This window comes from Mauremys mutica, chromosome 12 (assembly GCF_020497125.1).
Source record: "Mauremys mutica isolate MM-2020 ecotype Southern chromosome 12, ASM2049712v1, whole genome shotgun sequence".
NCBI lineage: Eukaryota > Metazoa > Chordata > Testudines > Geoemydidae > Mauremys > Mauremys mutica.
This window is the reverse complement of record NC_059083.1, coordinates 81,912,402-81,924,559: the sequence shown is the minus strand read 5'-3', so window position 1 is coordinate 81,924,559 and position 12,158 is coordinate 81,912,402. Positions and strand designations below refer to the sequence as shown.

The 12,158-nt window shown below is 66.6% G+C and overlaps 1 protein-coding gene across 1 annotated transcript; it reads right to left on the bottom strand.

Annotated features, from left to right (window-relative positions):
• Positions 1 to 866: 866 nt before the first annotated feature.
• CANT1 (calcium activated nucleotidase 1) lies at positions 867 to 11,014 on the bottom strand. The gene is made up of 4 exons (XM_044983449.1): positions 10,864 to 11,014; positions 4,719 to 5,373; positions 4,202 to 4,405; positions 867 to 3,595 (listed from the first exon to the last, which is right to left on the bottom strand). Exons 1-4 carry the CDS (start codon positions 10,993 to 10,995, stop codon positions 3,225 to 3,227), a joined length of 1,362 nt encoding a protein of 453 aa, XP_044839384.1. The 5' UTR covers positions 10,996 to 11,014; the 3' UTR covers positions 867 to 3,224.
• Positions 11,015 to 12,158: the final 1,144 nt, after the last annotated feature.

Sequence of the window (12,158 nt, the reverse complement as noted above, 5' to 3'; positions counted from 1 at the left end):
CGGAGGGGGATGCCGCGGCTATGGGCCTACCCTCCTGCCCCCCAACTCTGCCACTACCAGCATGCCGAGCTCCCCCAGCCGTGTCCCATCTCCAATCCCAGCCCCTGCACAACAGGCCAGGGTGCCAGGGGACACCACTTCCTTGGACAGCCCCTGCGGGGGCCTGAACCAGGCTTGCTCCACAGGCAGATGGGCGCATGCTAGCTGTGCACAGTGGAGCACTACCATGGCCACTGGGTGCATGTGACCCCAGCCCCACCCAGGTCAAACAGGGAGGGCAGCAGGCAGCACGCTGCTCTGGGGCCTGCTCCGAGTACCAGGCAGATGAGAGGCCACACTTCCAGATCCAATGCATAACCTGGGGAACTCCCTGCCACTGGAGAGCTTGCACCTTCCTCTGGAGTGGCTGCTTCTAGCTGCTCTCAGCCACTGGCCTATACAGAGCCCTAAGCGATCCTTTCAGCCGGCAGGGCCCCCACTCAGCCCAACCCTACCAGGGACCTCTGAAAGTGCAAGCCAGCACACACACTGCACGCGCACTTATCGCTGGGTTGGCCAGGCCCCGTGTCGCCAGCAGATGGATGCTGCCACCTACTGACGCAAGCTGGTTTTCCAGCACGGCAGGACGTCGGCCCCAGAGACCCCTGGGAACCCGCTCTGGGTTCAGAGCTGGCACCCCACTGGTGCCCCAGGGCAGGGACTCAACCGTCTGTCCTGCTCCAAGCTTGCTGGGAATGGGGCCTCAGGAGAGCAGAGGGCCGGCCCACCAGCCCCTGCAGCGCAGCCCCACGGAGAGGAGAGAAGCTGCAGGACCTAGAGCAGGAGCAGTCAACAGGCAGAGCACAGGCCACAGCTGGACCGCCTGACGCTTTTGAACAGACGGCAAAACTCTGTTTATTCCCTTGTTAGTGGTAGTGTGGTGTGAACAGTCTCTCTCACATCTGGACCTTGACAAAAAATAACTGACTACCCTGACCTAGAGCCTCTGCGGCCCTCCCCAGGGAACAGAGCCAAGGCCTGAGCCAGGTCAGCCTAGCCTGTCACAGGGAAGGGGAGCCGGTCTCTGCTAGAACAGGCCAGGCGCTTTCCCCACCCCCCGTCAGGGCCTGAGCACCCCTGGGCACGGGACAAGACAGGGGAAGGGGCAGCAGCTCTCCCGCCCCCGGGACAGAGCCCCCACAGCTGCTGCTAGGTCTCCTGACCGAGTGCCATCCTGCCTGTCTCTGGGACAGCTCACGGGGGTGTGGGACGCTCGCCTGGTGCCAGTGGGAACCCTGCGTGTGCTGGGCTGAAAGGTTCCCCTTTCCCTGCACTGTACCCCGAGATGTGTGAAGGGGCTCGCCAGGCCCTAGCCCCCAGGACAGGCTATCAGGGCTCCAGCCAGGGGAAGGCTGCCTACAGAACGGACCTGCTGTCCGGGTGAAGGAACCCTGCTGGAGACGTGCCAGCGAGCCCCTTTCAGCAATACTGCCAGCACCCATTCATAAAGCAACATCTGCCCAGCCGCCGCCCAGCCAGGGCCGCACCAGGACAGGGGAGGACTCAGGAAGAGGCCAATCCCATTCTGCCAGGCGTTCCAGGGGCCGGGCCGCACTGCGCCACTGGCTGGAAAGCTGCATGCCTCGGTGGTTGGGACTGTCCCGTTTCACTGCCCCCCCTACCCAGCTCTGGAGGGTGACACGCTCACCCCAGAACAGTCTGGTTTATCAGACAGATGCAGCAGCCAAGCAGCACATCCGGGTCACTAACCAGGTGCAACTGCTGCATCCGTCAGCCAGCAGGGCACGGACCAGGCAGGGGCCCTGGGCCAGAGCTGGTGTGGATTCCTGCCTGACTTGGGGGTGGGGGGGTGTGTGGGTGTGTAGAGCGCAGGCAGGCCTTGGTGAGGGACCCCCCGCCACAGGCATAAGGGCCAGGGCAGAGGGACTCCTGGCCTGTGGGGCAGATGCAGGGACAAGGCTCCATTCAAAGTCACTTAGCCATTTCCCTACCCTGCCCAGGCAGAGAGTGGGGCCGGGCCCTCCCCAGGGGCACAACAGAGGCCAGGACCCCAGAGAAATCTGAAGAGGAACGGGCCTTTGCACAGGCCCCGCAAGGCCAGAGTACCTAGGGACGGCCCCTTGGGCCAGAGGGGAGGGAAAGCAGCTTGTGTCAGGAGGACCAGGCCACTGTCCCAGCCCCTTCCCAGGGCAAAGGAGCAGGGAGATGAGAGTGGCAGCAGGCCAAGGGCAGGGCCAGGCGCTGGCCTGCTCCCATCCCCCGGAGAGCTGCAAGTCGGAGCCCTAACCCGCCGAGCTTGGTGCCTGCCTCAGCCAGCGGGGAGGGAGATGCCGGGAACAAGGGCCAGGCTGGGCAGGCGGATTCGGAGGGGATGCCTGGCCACTGGCTGTAAGGGAAGGAACTGGACTCCCCAGCAGGGATCCCCATGGCGGTTCCCAGCAGGAGGCCCCGTGGCACAGAGCAGAGTGAAACCCTCGCACGGAGTTTGGGGCATTTCACTTTGGTTAATTTAATCTGTTAAATGGCCTGGGCTGTAGCATGGCTCCCTACTGGCGCATCCGCCCCGGCTGCTCCAGGCTCTTTCCAGGCCGTGCTGCAGCCACACAGGCAAAGGAGCAGCACCTGGGGGCTGGCTGCTACACACCAGCCTACTGGGCACGGCCCTGTTGGCACAAGCTGCTCCAACTCTGCTGTGCACCGCAAAGGCTCTTTGTGCTGGAGGGAAACTCCAGGGTAACGCAGCAGTGGGAGCACCAGGCTGCAGTGCAGGGCCCTGCCTGTGGGAGGGGAAATCACAGGCCAGCCTCAGAGATGCTGAGCACTTCCACTGCTCTGGCTGGGCAGGAAGGAAACACTTTCCAAGCGGCTGCCTCACAGCTTCGCTAAGGCCCCTGGAGACCTCCCCTGATAGCACCCAGTGGTCTGTGGGGCAGCCTGGGAAGGGCCCTGGGGTGCAGGACAAGGGCCTGCAGCCCTGCAGAGGAGCAGTGATGGCCTTTCACCACCAGGTGCCGGGGCCCAGACATTCGAGCCCCATGTGCTGCAGCAACTCACCAACATGGTAACTGCAGAAGGCTGGGACCCAGCCCCGGAGCCACCTCCCACGGGGACCCAGGCCAGCTGCCCTGCCCAGCTCAGGAGCAGCCCGCCCCCCACGGCGACTAAGCTCAGGCAAAGCCCCGCGGGCCTGACCCCGGGGCGTCCCCACCAGGACAGAGTCCCTGTTAAATGAACTCAATCCCTTCGTATTTCATGGCCCCGATCCTGGTCTCCGGCAGCAGGAAGCGCCCGTCCAGCGTGAAGGCCATGATGTAGGTGGCGATCTTGCCATCGTCCTCCTCTGATTTCAGGGCCACGATGAGCTGGTCGTCAGTGTCGGGGATGAATTTGAAGGAGGAGAAGCCGTGGGTCGGGACCGCGGCCCCCACGTGGCTGACGGCGATGTCGCCGAAGTCCTGCGTGGCCCGCAGCAGCAGGTTGGTGCCCCGGTGCTCGTCGGCCTTCTCGTCGTAGCGCTCCTGGCTAGCCCGGCGCGGCAGGAAGAACCAGCGCTGCAGCGTCTCGCTCCAGGCGGCCGACTCGTGGATCAGGTAACCTGGGGAGGGCAGGGCCGGGGTGAGAGCGACTCATGGGCTGGCAGAGCAGAGATCTGGGAGATAGGAGCTGCCACTGCTATCTGGATGTCACACCCCCCTCTCCTGGGGCAGGGGAGTGGGTGCCAGCAGACCCCCTACTCACTGGGATTCCCACTATGCTGCATGGATGGTGCAGAGCTGGCAGCCAGCACATCTGGACAGAGCGGGAGGCCAGCCAGGCTGAAGTTGCCTGCCCCCAAGGAGCAGATTCCCCCTCCCAGCTCCCCTAACACAGAGGGCAGCACACACCACGGCCCTGCCTCCAACAGCTCCATGCGGTACAGACTGCCAGCGCGCCCAGGGACGGCACCCTGCTGGACACGGCTCTGCACCACTGCGGGCTCAAGACTGGTCACAGCACAATGGGCAGGAGGGGCCCATCCCCTGGCACCCAGCCCCACCCACATCCGCTCCCCATGGTTCAAACCTCCAGTTCCTTTAGCACTCGCATTGCCCCCCCGCAGCCTAGAGGGTACAGAATCAGGAATTCCTTCCAGGCCCTCCCTGCAGGCGCAGATGGGACTGCCCAGGGCTGCGGGCAGCTGGCGGGCGAGCCCCCCTCTTACCTGGGGGGCTGATGCCAGCCGCTGCCCTCAGGGCCTTGTAGTTGGAAACCCAGTTCTCATGGCCCACGTCCCCCTTGGAGCCGACCACCTTCACCCACTCGGGGTTCTCATTCATCACCTCCCCGGTGGTCGTGGTCCACTCCTTCCCCAGGCCGCCGACGTACAGGTGTTCGTCCTTCACCGCCAGCCACTCTGCTTTAAAGCCTAGGCAGAAAGACCCAGTGTTAGCTTGCACAGGGGGCCTCAGCCCTGCAGTCAGGGCGAAGGGGGGGATGCACCCACAGGGGACAGGGCCCCAAGCAGGGGCAGACTGGGGCAGCAGGGTAGGTTCCCCAGCAGTCAGGAAAGCCTCTCCCAGCCATTCCTTTGGGGGGGATTCCCATGGCCATGATCCAGACGCCCAGCAGGGCATGAAGGGAGGGGCTGGGCTACTGGTCACCCTGCAGCTTTGCTCGGGCTGCAGTTTGCCCTGGATCAGGGCTGCGGCAGGGAAGCCGAGGGGAGAGGCAGAGCTTACCTTTGCCCACGGTGCCATCCCCATCCGATAGGATCACCCAGGGCACCACCGTGGTGCCCTCGATCAGGTAGACCACTCCCGTCCGGTCGTCCACTGCATACAGCTTCCCGTTGAACACGACCAGCTCCGAGAGCTCCATGCCTCTCCCCTTTTCGGCCAGATGCGACTCCAGCAGACTGTCGGCCCGGTCCCACTCCACCGTCACTCTGTCCCCGCTGGCCGACAGGGTCAGGTAGCCCTTCTTCAGGTAACTGAACCAGGTGTGCTCCTGCGGGCCCTTGGAGCCGGTGTCCAGGTCGGCAATGACCCCAATCCTGTAGCGCACCCCTTCCGAGTTCCTCTGGGGCGGGGACAGCGGGTAGGTGTCATTGTACCTGTCCCCGGGCAGCAGGCTGAGCCGCCAGTTGTGGGCGTTGGCCGGGGCCGGCCTCCCCGTGGCCGAGCGGTGAAAGCAGAGCAGGAGCAGCACCAAGGCGACGCTGAGCGAAGACACCAGGATGGCCTTCCAGCGCAGTCGGAAGCGGGGGTCAGCAGCCTTAGTCATGGAAGCTAGGACGGGAAGGCCACCGACGCTGATCCGGAGGGGGTTCATAGACTCACTCCATTCCAGGCGCTGGCGGGGCGGGACGGGCATCAGCCTGGGGGACGGCAGAACCTGGCACCGAGCAAGAGAAGCGACAGGGTGAGACAGGGCCAGAGCTGGGCTCTCGCAGCGCACCCTTGGGTGGGACTGTGCTCCTGTCCCAGGGTAGCTAGCAAGACCCCGGGCTCCGCCCTGCCACCGGCAGCACCCATGGGGTGGGCCTGTCTGCTGACGCGCTCATCCCAGCCTCAGGACAATGGGAGCCGCTGGTGCGCCCTTCTCTGCGGGCAGATCTGAGTTCAACTGACAGGTAAGTGGGAAGCCCCCGAGAGGGCCCAGAAGATGAGGTGCCCCATCTGGGGAATTCCTGTAGCTCCCTGAGGGGGAGGCGGGGCCAAGACTGGCTGGGAACCAGCATCCCCCCCCCAGCAGCTCCCCTGCTCAGGCTGGGAGGGATGGAAAGCACGGGAGCATCCGGAACAAAGGAGAATCAACCCTGCACCTCTGAGCGGGACGGCCAGGGCCCTACCAAGCCCTGAGTGCCCCCACCAAGGGATCGCCCCAACTGTAACAGGCACGGCCTCCCTGGCCATGGGCACTGCCCTGCGGATTGTAAACACCAAGCCCAGGAGCTCCGCAGGAAAGCGCGACCCCCGGAGAGGCGAGATCCCCACTGCACCACGACGGGGAGACGCCCAGTGAAGCGCACACAGCCAGCCTGCAGCAGAGCCAGAACCCAGGAGTCCTGACTCCCAGTCACAGCCACTCCGTAACATCCCCACCTGATTGAACCACCCCCTGGCGCACACCCAGCCAGCTACCGGTGCCCACCCATCACGAGCGAGAGCTGGGGGTGACCAGCCCTGGCAGCATCCCTGCCAGGCACTAGAAGCCCCACAACCCATACCTGGCACCATGCTATCCCCATGCCCATCACACACGGCCCTGCAGCCGGATCCCAGGGTCCAGCGGCACAGAAGGAAGCAGCCGCAGTGTCACCAGTTCTGCCCTGGCAACACTGCAGGTGCGGGGTTCCCTGGGAAGGGAGGGGTGGCAGGAGAGGGCCTGATGCCCCCTGCCCATGGCATCTGCACCAGACAAGGGAAGCAGAAGAAAGACTAGACCCCCCAGGCCCCACTCCCCTTGCAGCCTCTGCAGCTCACCACATGGCAGAGCCCAAGCACCAGCTGCTCTCCCCCGGCCCAATCCTGCACAAGCCCAGCAGGGCTGTGGTGGGGGCTGGGCCCAGCCCCCTGGCTCTGTCTAGGGTCCCGAAAGGGCCCCTCTATCGGCTCCCAAAGAGCGAGGGGCCCCACAGCTGCTGGCTCAGCTCTGACTCCCGCGTTGGCAGTGAGGCAGGCAGCTGCGTCCTGGCGCCCCGAGCCGCGATGCTGCCTTGGACGAGAGGGTCTGAAGGGTGAATGCCAGCGACCACAGAGCTGCACACGGCATGCCCAGAAATCCCAGCTCCTCCCCCAGGCACAGCACAGCTGGGGAAGGGGGCCCCACTGCCCCGGGAGCTACAGGGATGTGGGGCAGGAAGCGGGGAAACAGTGGCAGCAGCACAGGAGAGCCCCCGCAAGGGGTGTGGGAAGCACCCAGCTGTATGCTCAGCCCTTCCCCTGAACAGACCTCCGAGGGCTCCCAGCCCGGCAGGAGGGGAGCACAAGCCCCGGCCTAACAGTGCGGAGAAAGGCCAAGTTCTCTGGTTAAGGGCATAAAGCAAATTCGTAACAGCCAGGGACGGTCCCCAGGAGCCCTGGTCACCCCTGCCACCCCCCTTCCAGAGCCGGGGACAGGCCCCGGGAGCCCTGGTCACCCCCCCCCCCTTCCAGAGCCGGGGACAGGCCCCAGAGCCCTGGTCACCCCTCCCCCCACTTCCAGAGCCGGGGACGGGCCCCGGGAGCCCTGGTCACCCCTGCCACCCCCCTTCCAGAGCCGGGGACAGGCCCCAGAGCCCTGGTCACCCCTCCCCCCACTTCCAGAGCCGGGGACGGGCCCCGGGAGCCCTGGTCACCCCTCCCACCCCCCTTCCAGAGCCGGGGACAGGCCCCAGAGCCCTGGTCACCCCTCCCCCCACTTCCAGAGCCGGGGATGGGCCCCGGGAGCCCTGGTCACCCCTCCCCCCACTTCCAGAGCCGGGGATGGGCCCCGGGAGCCCTGGTCACCCCTCCCCCCACTTCCAGAGCCGGGGATGGGCCCCGGGAGCCCTGGTCACCCCTCCCCCCACTTCCAGAGCCGGGGACGGGCCCCAGAGCCCTGGTCACCCCTCCCCCCACTTCCAGAGCCGGGGACGGGCCCCGGGAGCCCTGGTCACCCCTCCCCCCCCTTCCAGAGCCGGGGACAGGCCCCAGAGCCCTGGTCACCCCTCCCCAACTTCCAGAGCCGGGGACGGGCCCCGGGAGCCCTGGTCACCCCTCCCCCCACTTCCAGAGCCGGGGACGGACCCCGGGAGCCCTGGTCACCCCTCTCCCCAACTTCCAGAGCCGGGGACGGGCCCCAGGAGCCCTGGTCACCCCTCCCCCCACTTCCAGAGCCGGGGACGGTCCCCGGGAGCCCTGGTCACCCCTCCCCCCACTTCCAGAGCCGGGGACAGGCCCCGGGAGCCCTGGTCACCCCTCTCCCCAACTTCCAGAGCCGGGGACGGGCCCCGGGAGCCCTGGTCACCCCTCCCCCCCCTTCCAGAGCCGGGGACGGGCCCCGGGAGCCCTGGTCACCCCTCCCCCCCACTTCCAGCGCTGGGGACAGGCCCCGGGAGCCCTGGTCACCCTTCTCCCCAACTTCCAGAGCCGGGGACAGGCCCCAGGAGCCCTGGTCACCCCTCCCCCCCCTTCCAGCGCTGGGGATGGGCCCCAGGAGCCCTGACTCCAAGTCACCTGCTCCGAGTCGTCAGATCGCCCCCCCCACCCCCCAGACGAGGACGAAGATTCCCAGGCCGCTCGGACAGCCCAGGGGATCCTGCCCCACAGCCAGCAGGAACGGCCTTTGTCTCAGGAGCCACTTGCCCTCCTGGGGCCAGCAGCCGGCTGGGCAGGGTCAGGGAGCAGGCCCAGCCCCTGTGCTCTGCCGCAGCCCCACTGCTGAGCTGTGCAACAGGTGCCGGAACAGGCAGCGGCGGGTGCTCAGCCCCACCCTGAGCAGGATCCAGGAAACAGCAGCCAGCTCAAAGGATCTAGCCCTAGCCAACCACGTCTTCTTAAAGACACAGCAGCCCTTTCCCTCCTCTCCCCGGCCTCGCCAAGCCTGCTCACCCCGGCCCGGGAGGCGGCCGGCCCACTGAGGCCTTGGGGAAGTCACTTTGTCTGCCTGGGGGGGCCGGAGCAGGGACTCACTAGTTAATGACAAGGGCGGAGCCAGGCCAGGAGAGCCCCAGCTTGACAAGCCAGACGTGCCAAACCTGCTCTGGTGCACTGGTGCCTTCGCCTCCCAGCCCTTTCTTAGCTGCTCTAGGACTTCAGAGGCAGAAACAGCCTTTAGTTGGGGGGTGGGGGGCTGCAGCTGTCACAGGGACCAAGGGGGGGTGGGGCGCAGCCATCTGCCTTCCCTACCCAGCCGTGCCCCAGGGAGGGGCTGTCCTGCCGAGGAGGCCGCTCCTTCAGCCGGGCCCGCTCGCAGAACCAGGCTCTAGTCACCCAGGGCCTGAGTTCAGCTTGCCCGGAAACGGGGAGACACCCTCGTAACCGAGCAGCTCACTGACCCCCACGCTAGTAACAGCAACTGCAACCAGGGCACCCCATGGCTGGGAGCGACAGCTGAGCGCCTGCATCCAGCACATGCCCCTCCAGACCCCAGGCCAGTGATGCCTTGTAAGGGGCAAACCTCCAGCAGGCTGGCACGAGAACCTGGCAATCAAGAAGCTCTCCGGGGAGGGGGTGCATCCAGTGCCATCCCCCAATTCACCAGCTCCCCTGGGTGAACAGCCGCTAGCTGCTCTCCTGGGAAGCTCCCCAGACAGCCCGGCTGCCTGGGGAAGGGATGCTGGCCAAGTCCCCAGAGCAGCCCGGAGGGCGTGAAGAGAGGCCTCGTTGAGCCGGCGGGACGGAGGACTGGGGGAGGCATTGTCTGCTCGCTCTGGAGCACAGCGCTGCACTGGAGCTGCAGGCCTCAGGGCACAGAGCAGGGGCATAAGCACGGACACTGCGGGCCCCCCATGAGACTCCCCCTGTAGATCGTGTGGGGCTGGCCAGGGATTAGGGAGCAGCCAGTGGGAGGAAGAGGGCGAGATTATAACACCCATGAAAGCCAGGGACAGAACCAAAGCCAGCAAGACCACAAGCCGCAGGGAGGTACAGTACCACCTCCCCCACAACTCTACCCGAGCACCTCCAGCCTGCCCCCAGCTTCTCCACACACGTGCACAACTCGGCCAGTGCCCCTCGGTCCCGACCCACGGCCCTGCCCCCACCCCCCGCACAGCCCTGCCAGTGCCCCTCAGTCCTGACCCACAGCCCCTGTTACTGCAGCCATGGGCTCCCCTGCTCCCCCCAGCTCTGCCAGTGCCTCTCAGTCCCAACCCACAGCCCTGCCCCCACTCCCCCCACACAGCTCAGCCAGTGCCCCTCAGTCCCGACCCACAGCCCCTGCTCCCCCAGCTCTGCCAGTGCCTCTCAGTCCCAACCCACAGCCCCTGCTCCCCCAGCGATGGGCTCCCCTGCTCCCCCCAGCTCTGCCAGTGCCCCTCAGTCCTGACCCACAGCCCCTGTTACTCCAGCCATGGGCTCCCCTGCTCCCCCCAGCTCTGCCAGTGCCTCTCAGTCCCAACCCACAGCCCCGCCCCCACTCCCCCCACACAGCTCAGCCAGTGCCCCTCAGTCCCGACCCACGGCCCCTGCTCCCCCAGCCCTGCCCCCACTCTCCCCCCCCAGCTCTGCCAGTGCCTCTCAGTCCCAACCCACAGCCCCTGCTCCCCCAGCAATGGGCTCCCCTGCTCCCCCCAGCTCTACCAGTGCCTCTCAGTCCTGACCCACAGCCCCTGCCCCCACTCTCCCCACACAGCTCAGCCAGTGCCCCTCAGTCCGAACCCACAGCCCCTGCCCCCCCAGCCATGGGCTCCCCTAGCTCTGCCAGTGCCCCTCAGTCCCAACCCTCAGCCCCTGCCCCCCAGCTCTGCCCCCCACTCCCCCTACACACGCTGCAAGCAGGTGCAGAGGACACGGAAGGGCGGCTCAGGCCCGGGGCAGGACTCCGGGGACAGACCCCGACTCCAGCAGCCAGCGAGTCTGGGCATTTGGTGGCCAGGCCAGCGGGGGAGAACGAGCATCCCTGGGGGCAATGACCCGGCACAGGCCACGGAAACCCCGGGGGCGCTCTCCCCTCCCCCTCCCGCGCACGGTCCGGGCCAGGCAGCCCGCAGGGACCAGCTGCAATGGGGGCCCGAGTCTCCCAGCACCAAACACCCCACGAAAGAAACCAGAGCAAGCGCGAGACCGGGGAGGGCACAGGGCCAGGACGCCTGGGTTCCATCCCCAGCTCTGCGGCAGGGGGAGGGGGGCCCACTCCCCATCGCACGGGGGCGGGGCGAAGACACCCCCCCGCGGTCACAGCCCCGCAGGCCCCGCTCACCCGGGCTCCTCCCCGCGGCGCCGGCCGCCGGCTGCTCGGGGCCTCTCGCGACGCTCCTGCCGGGAGGGGGAGGGTGGAGACAACCGCGTCGCAGCGCGCAGGCGCGGGCCCGGGTACTCCAGCTCCCGGCATGCTCCGCGCGCCGCACTACAGCTCCCAGCACCCCCTGCGCAGGCACCCCGGAGGCCGCTGGGGGATGTAGTCCGAGCGGTTCAGGCTCCGCCCCCTGCAGGCCCCACCCGTAGGGCTGTTTGCGGGGGGTCACCGCCTATCCCCCCCGCCCCGTGACAGTCCCACTGTGCGGTGCAGCACCCAGGACCCCGGCCCTCCCCAGGGCATGGCCCCCTCGGGTGCCCCCATCGCCCCCAGCCCCATCAACACTGCGGGGGGAATCCCCTCCTGAGTGTGAACCTGGCACCTGATGCCACGGTGATGGGCGTCACGCGCTGCTCGGACATCGGGCGCTGCGGGCCTCGGCACACGATAATCACCCAGGCCCCAGCCCTGCGTAGGATCGCCGGCTGCCCAGGATTACGGGGTTCTGTCCCAGGAGGACTGCAGGGCGCTCAGCCCACAGGCTCTGCCGTGCGGTGTGATGGGCTCAGGATCCGCTCACTTGCTTGGCCCTCAGAGGTGGCCACACTGATTGGAGTCTAGGAGTGAGCAGTGCTGGGGTGGCACTTCCATTCAGCGCCCTGCTGTGTCAGCCTGCTCCAGCCCAGCCTCAAGGGCACATCGCACTGGGCTCTCACTCGGTAGCCAAGAATGAGGGGAGAGAGCCAGGAACACAGGAATGGCCAGAACACACCAAGGTCCCATCCAGTCCTGTGCCCTGTCTCTGGCAGCAGCTGGCACCCGGTGCTTCAGAGGAAGGTTAAGAAAATCTGTTGTGGGCCCGGTGTGGCAGGCCAGGCTGGCACCACCTACAAAAGGCAGGCTGTGCAGGGCACTGCGTTAGACACAGCTTTAAACATGGTGAAATGCCAGCACGGGGAGGGGGGAAGGTAGCGTTGGGGACGTGAGTGGGGAAAGGGGCAGGATTGGGGCAGGTAGGGAACTCACCCTTACCAGGGATGGGCTCCGGGACCCACTTCTCTTCTGCACAAGGCAAATCATGTGGGAATGAAACCCAAAAACCATTTGGGGAGGGAGGGGGTCCAGGATCCTGACCTGGAGGAGCCTCTCCTTTGGCAGAGCCTCAAGTCTCCCATGTGATGTTCTGATCCCATGAAGCCCAGCAAGCCGGGGCCCTTAGCTCGGCAGAGGGCAAGGAGAGGAACAAGCCAAGCTTGCTG

Excerpts from the sequence above, each read along its gene's own strand:
- CANT1 (XM_044983449.1), bottom strand. The coding sequence starts at position 10,995 with ATGCCGGGAGCTGGAGTACCCGGGCCCGCGCCTGCGCGCTGCGACGCG. Across the intron at positions 5,374-10,863 it reads CGCCGCGGGGAGGAGCCCGG|GTTCTGCCGTCCCCCAGGCT; the intron begins GTGAGCGGGGCC and ends GCTCGGTGCCAG. Across the intron at positions 4,406-4,718 it reads GGATGGCACCGTGGGCAAAG|GCTTTAAAGCAGAGTGGCTG; the intron begins GTAAGCTCTGCC and ends CTTTCTGCCTAG.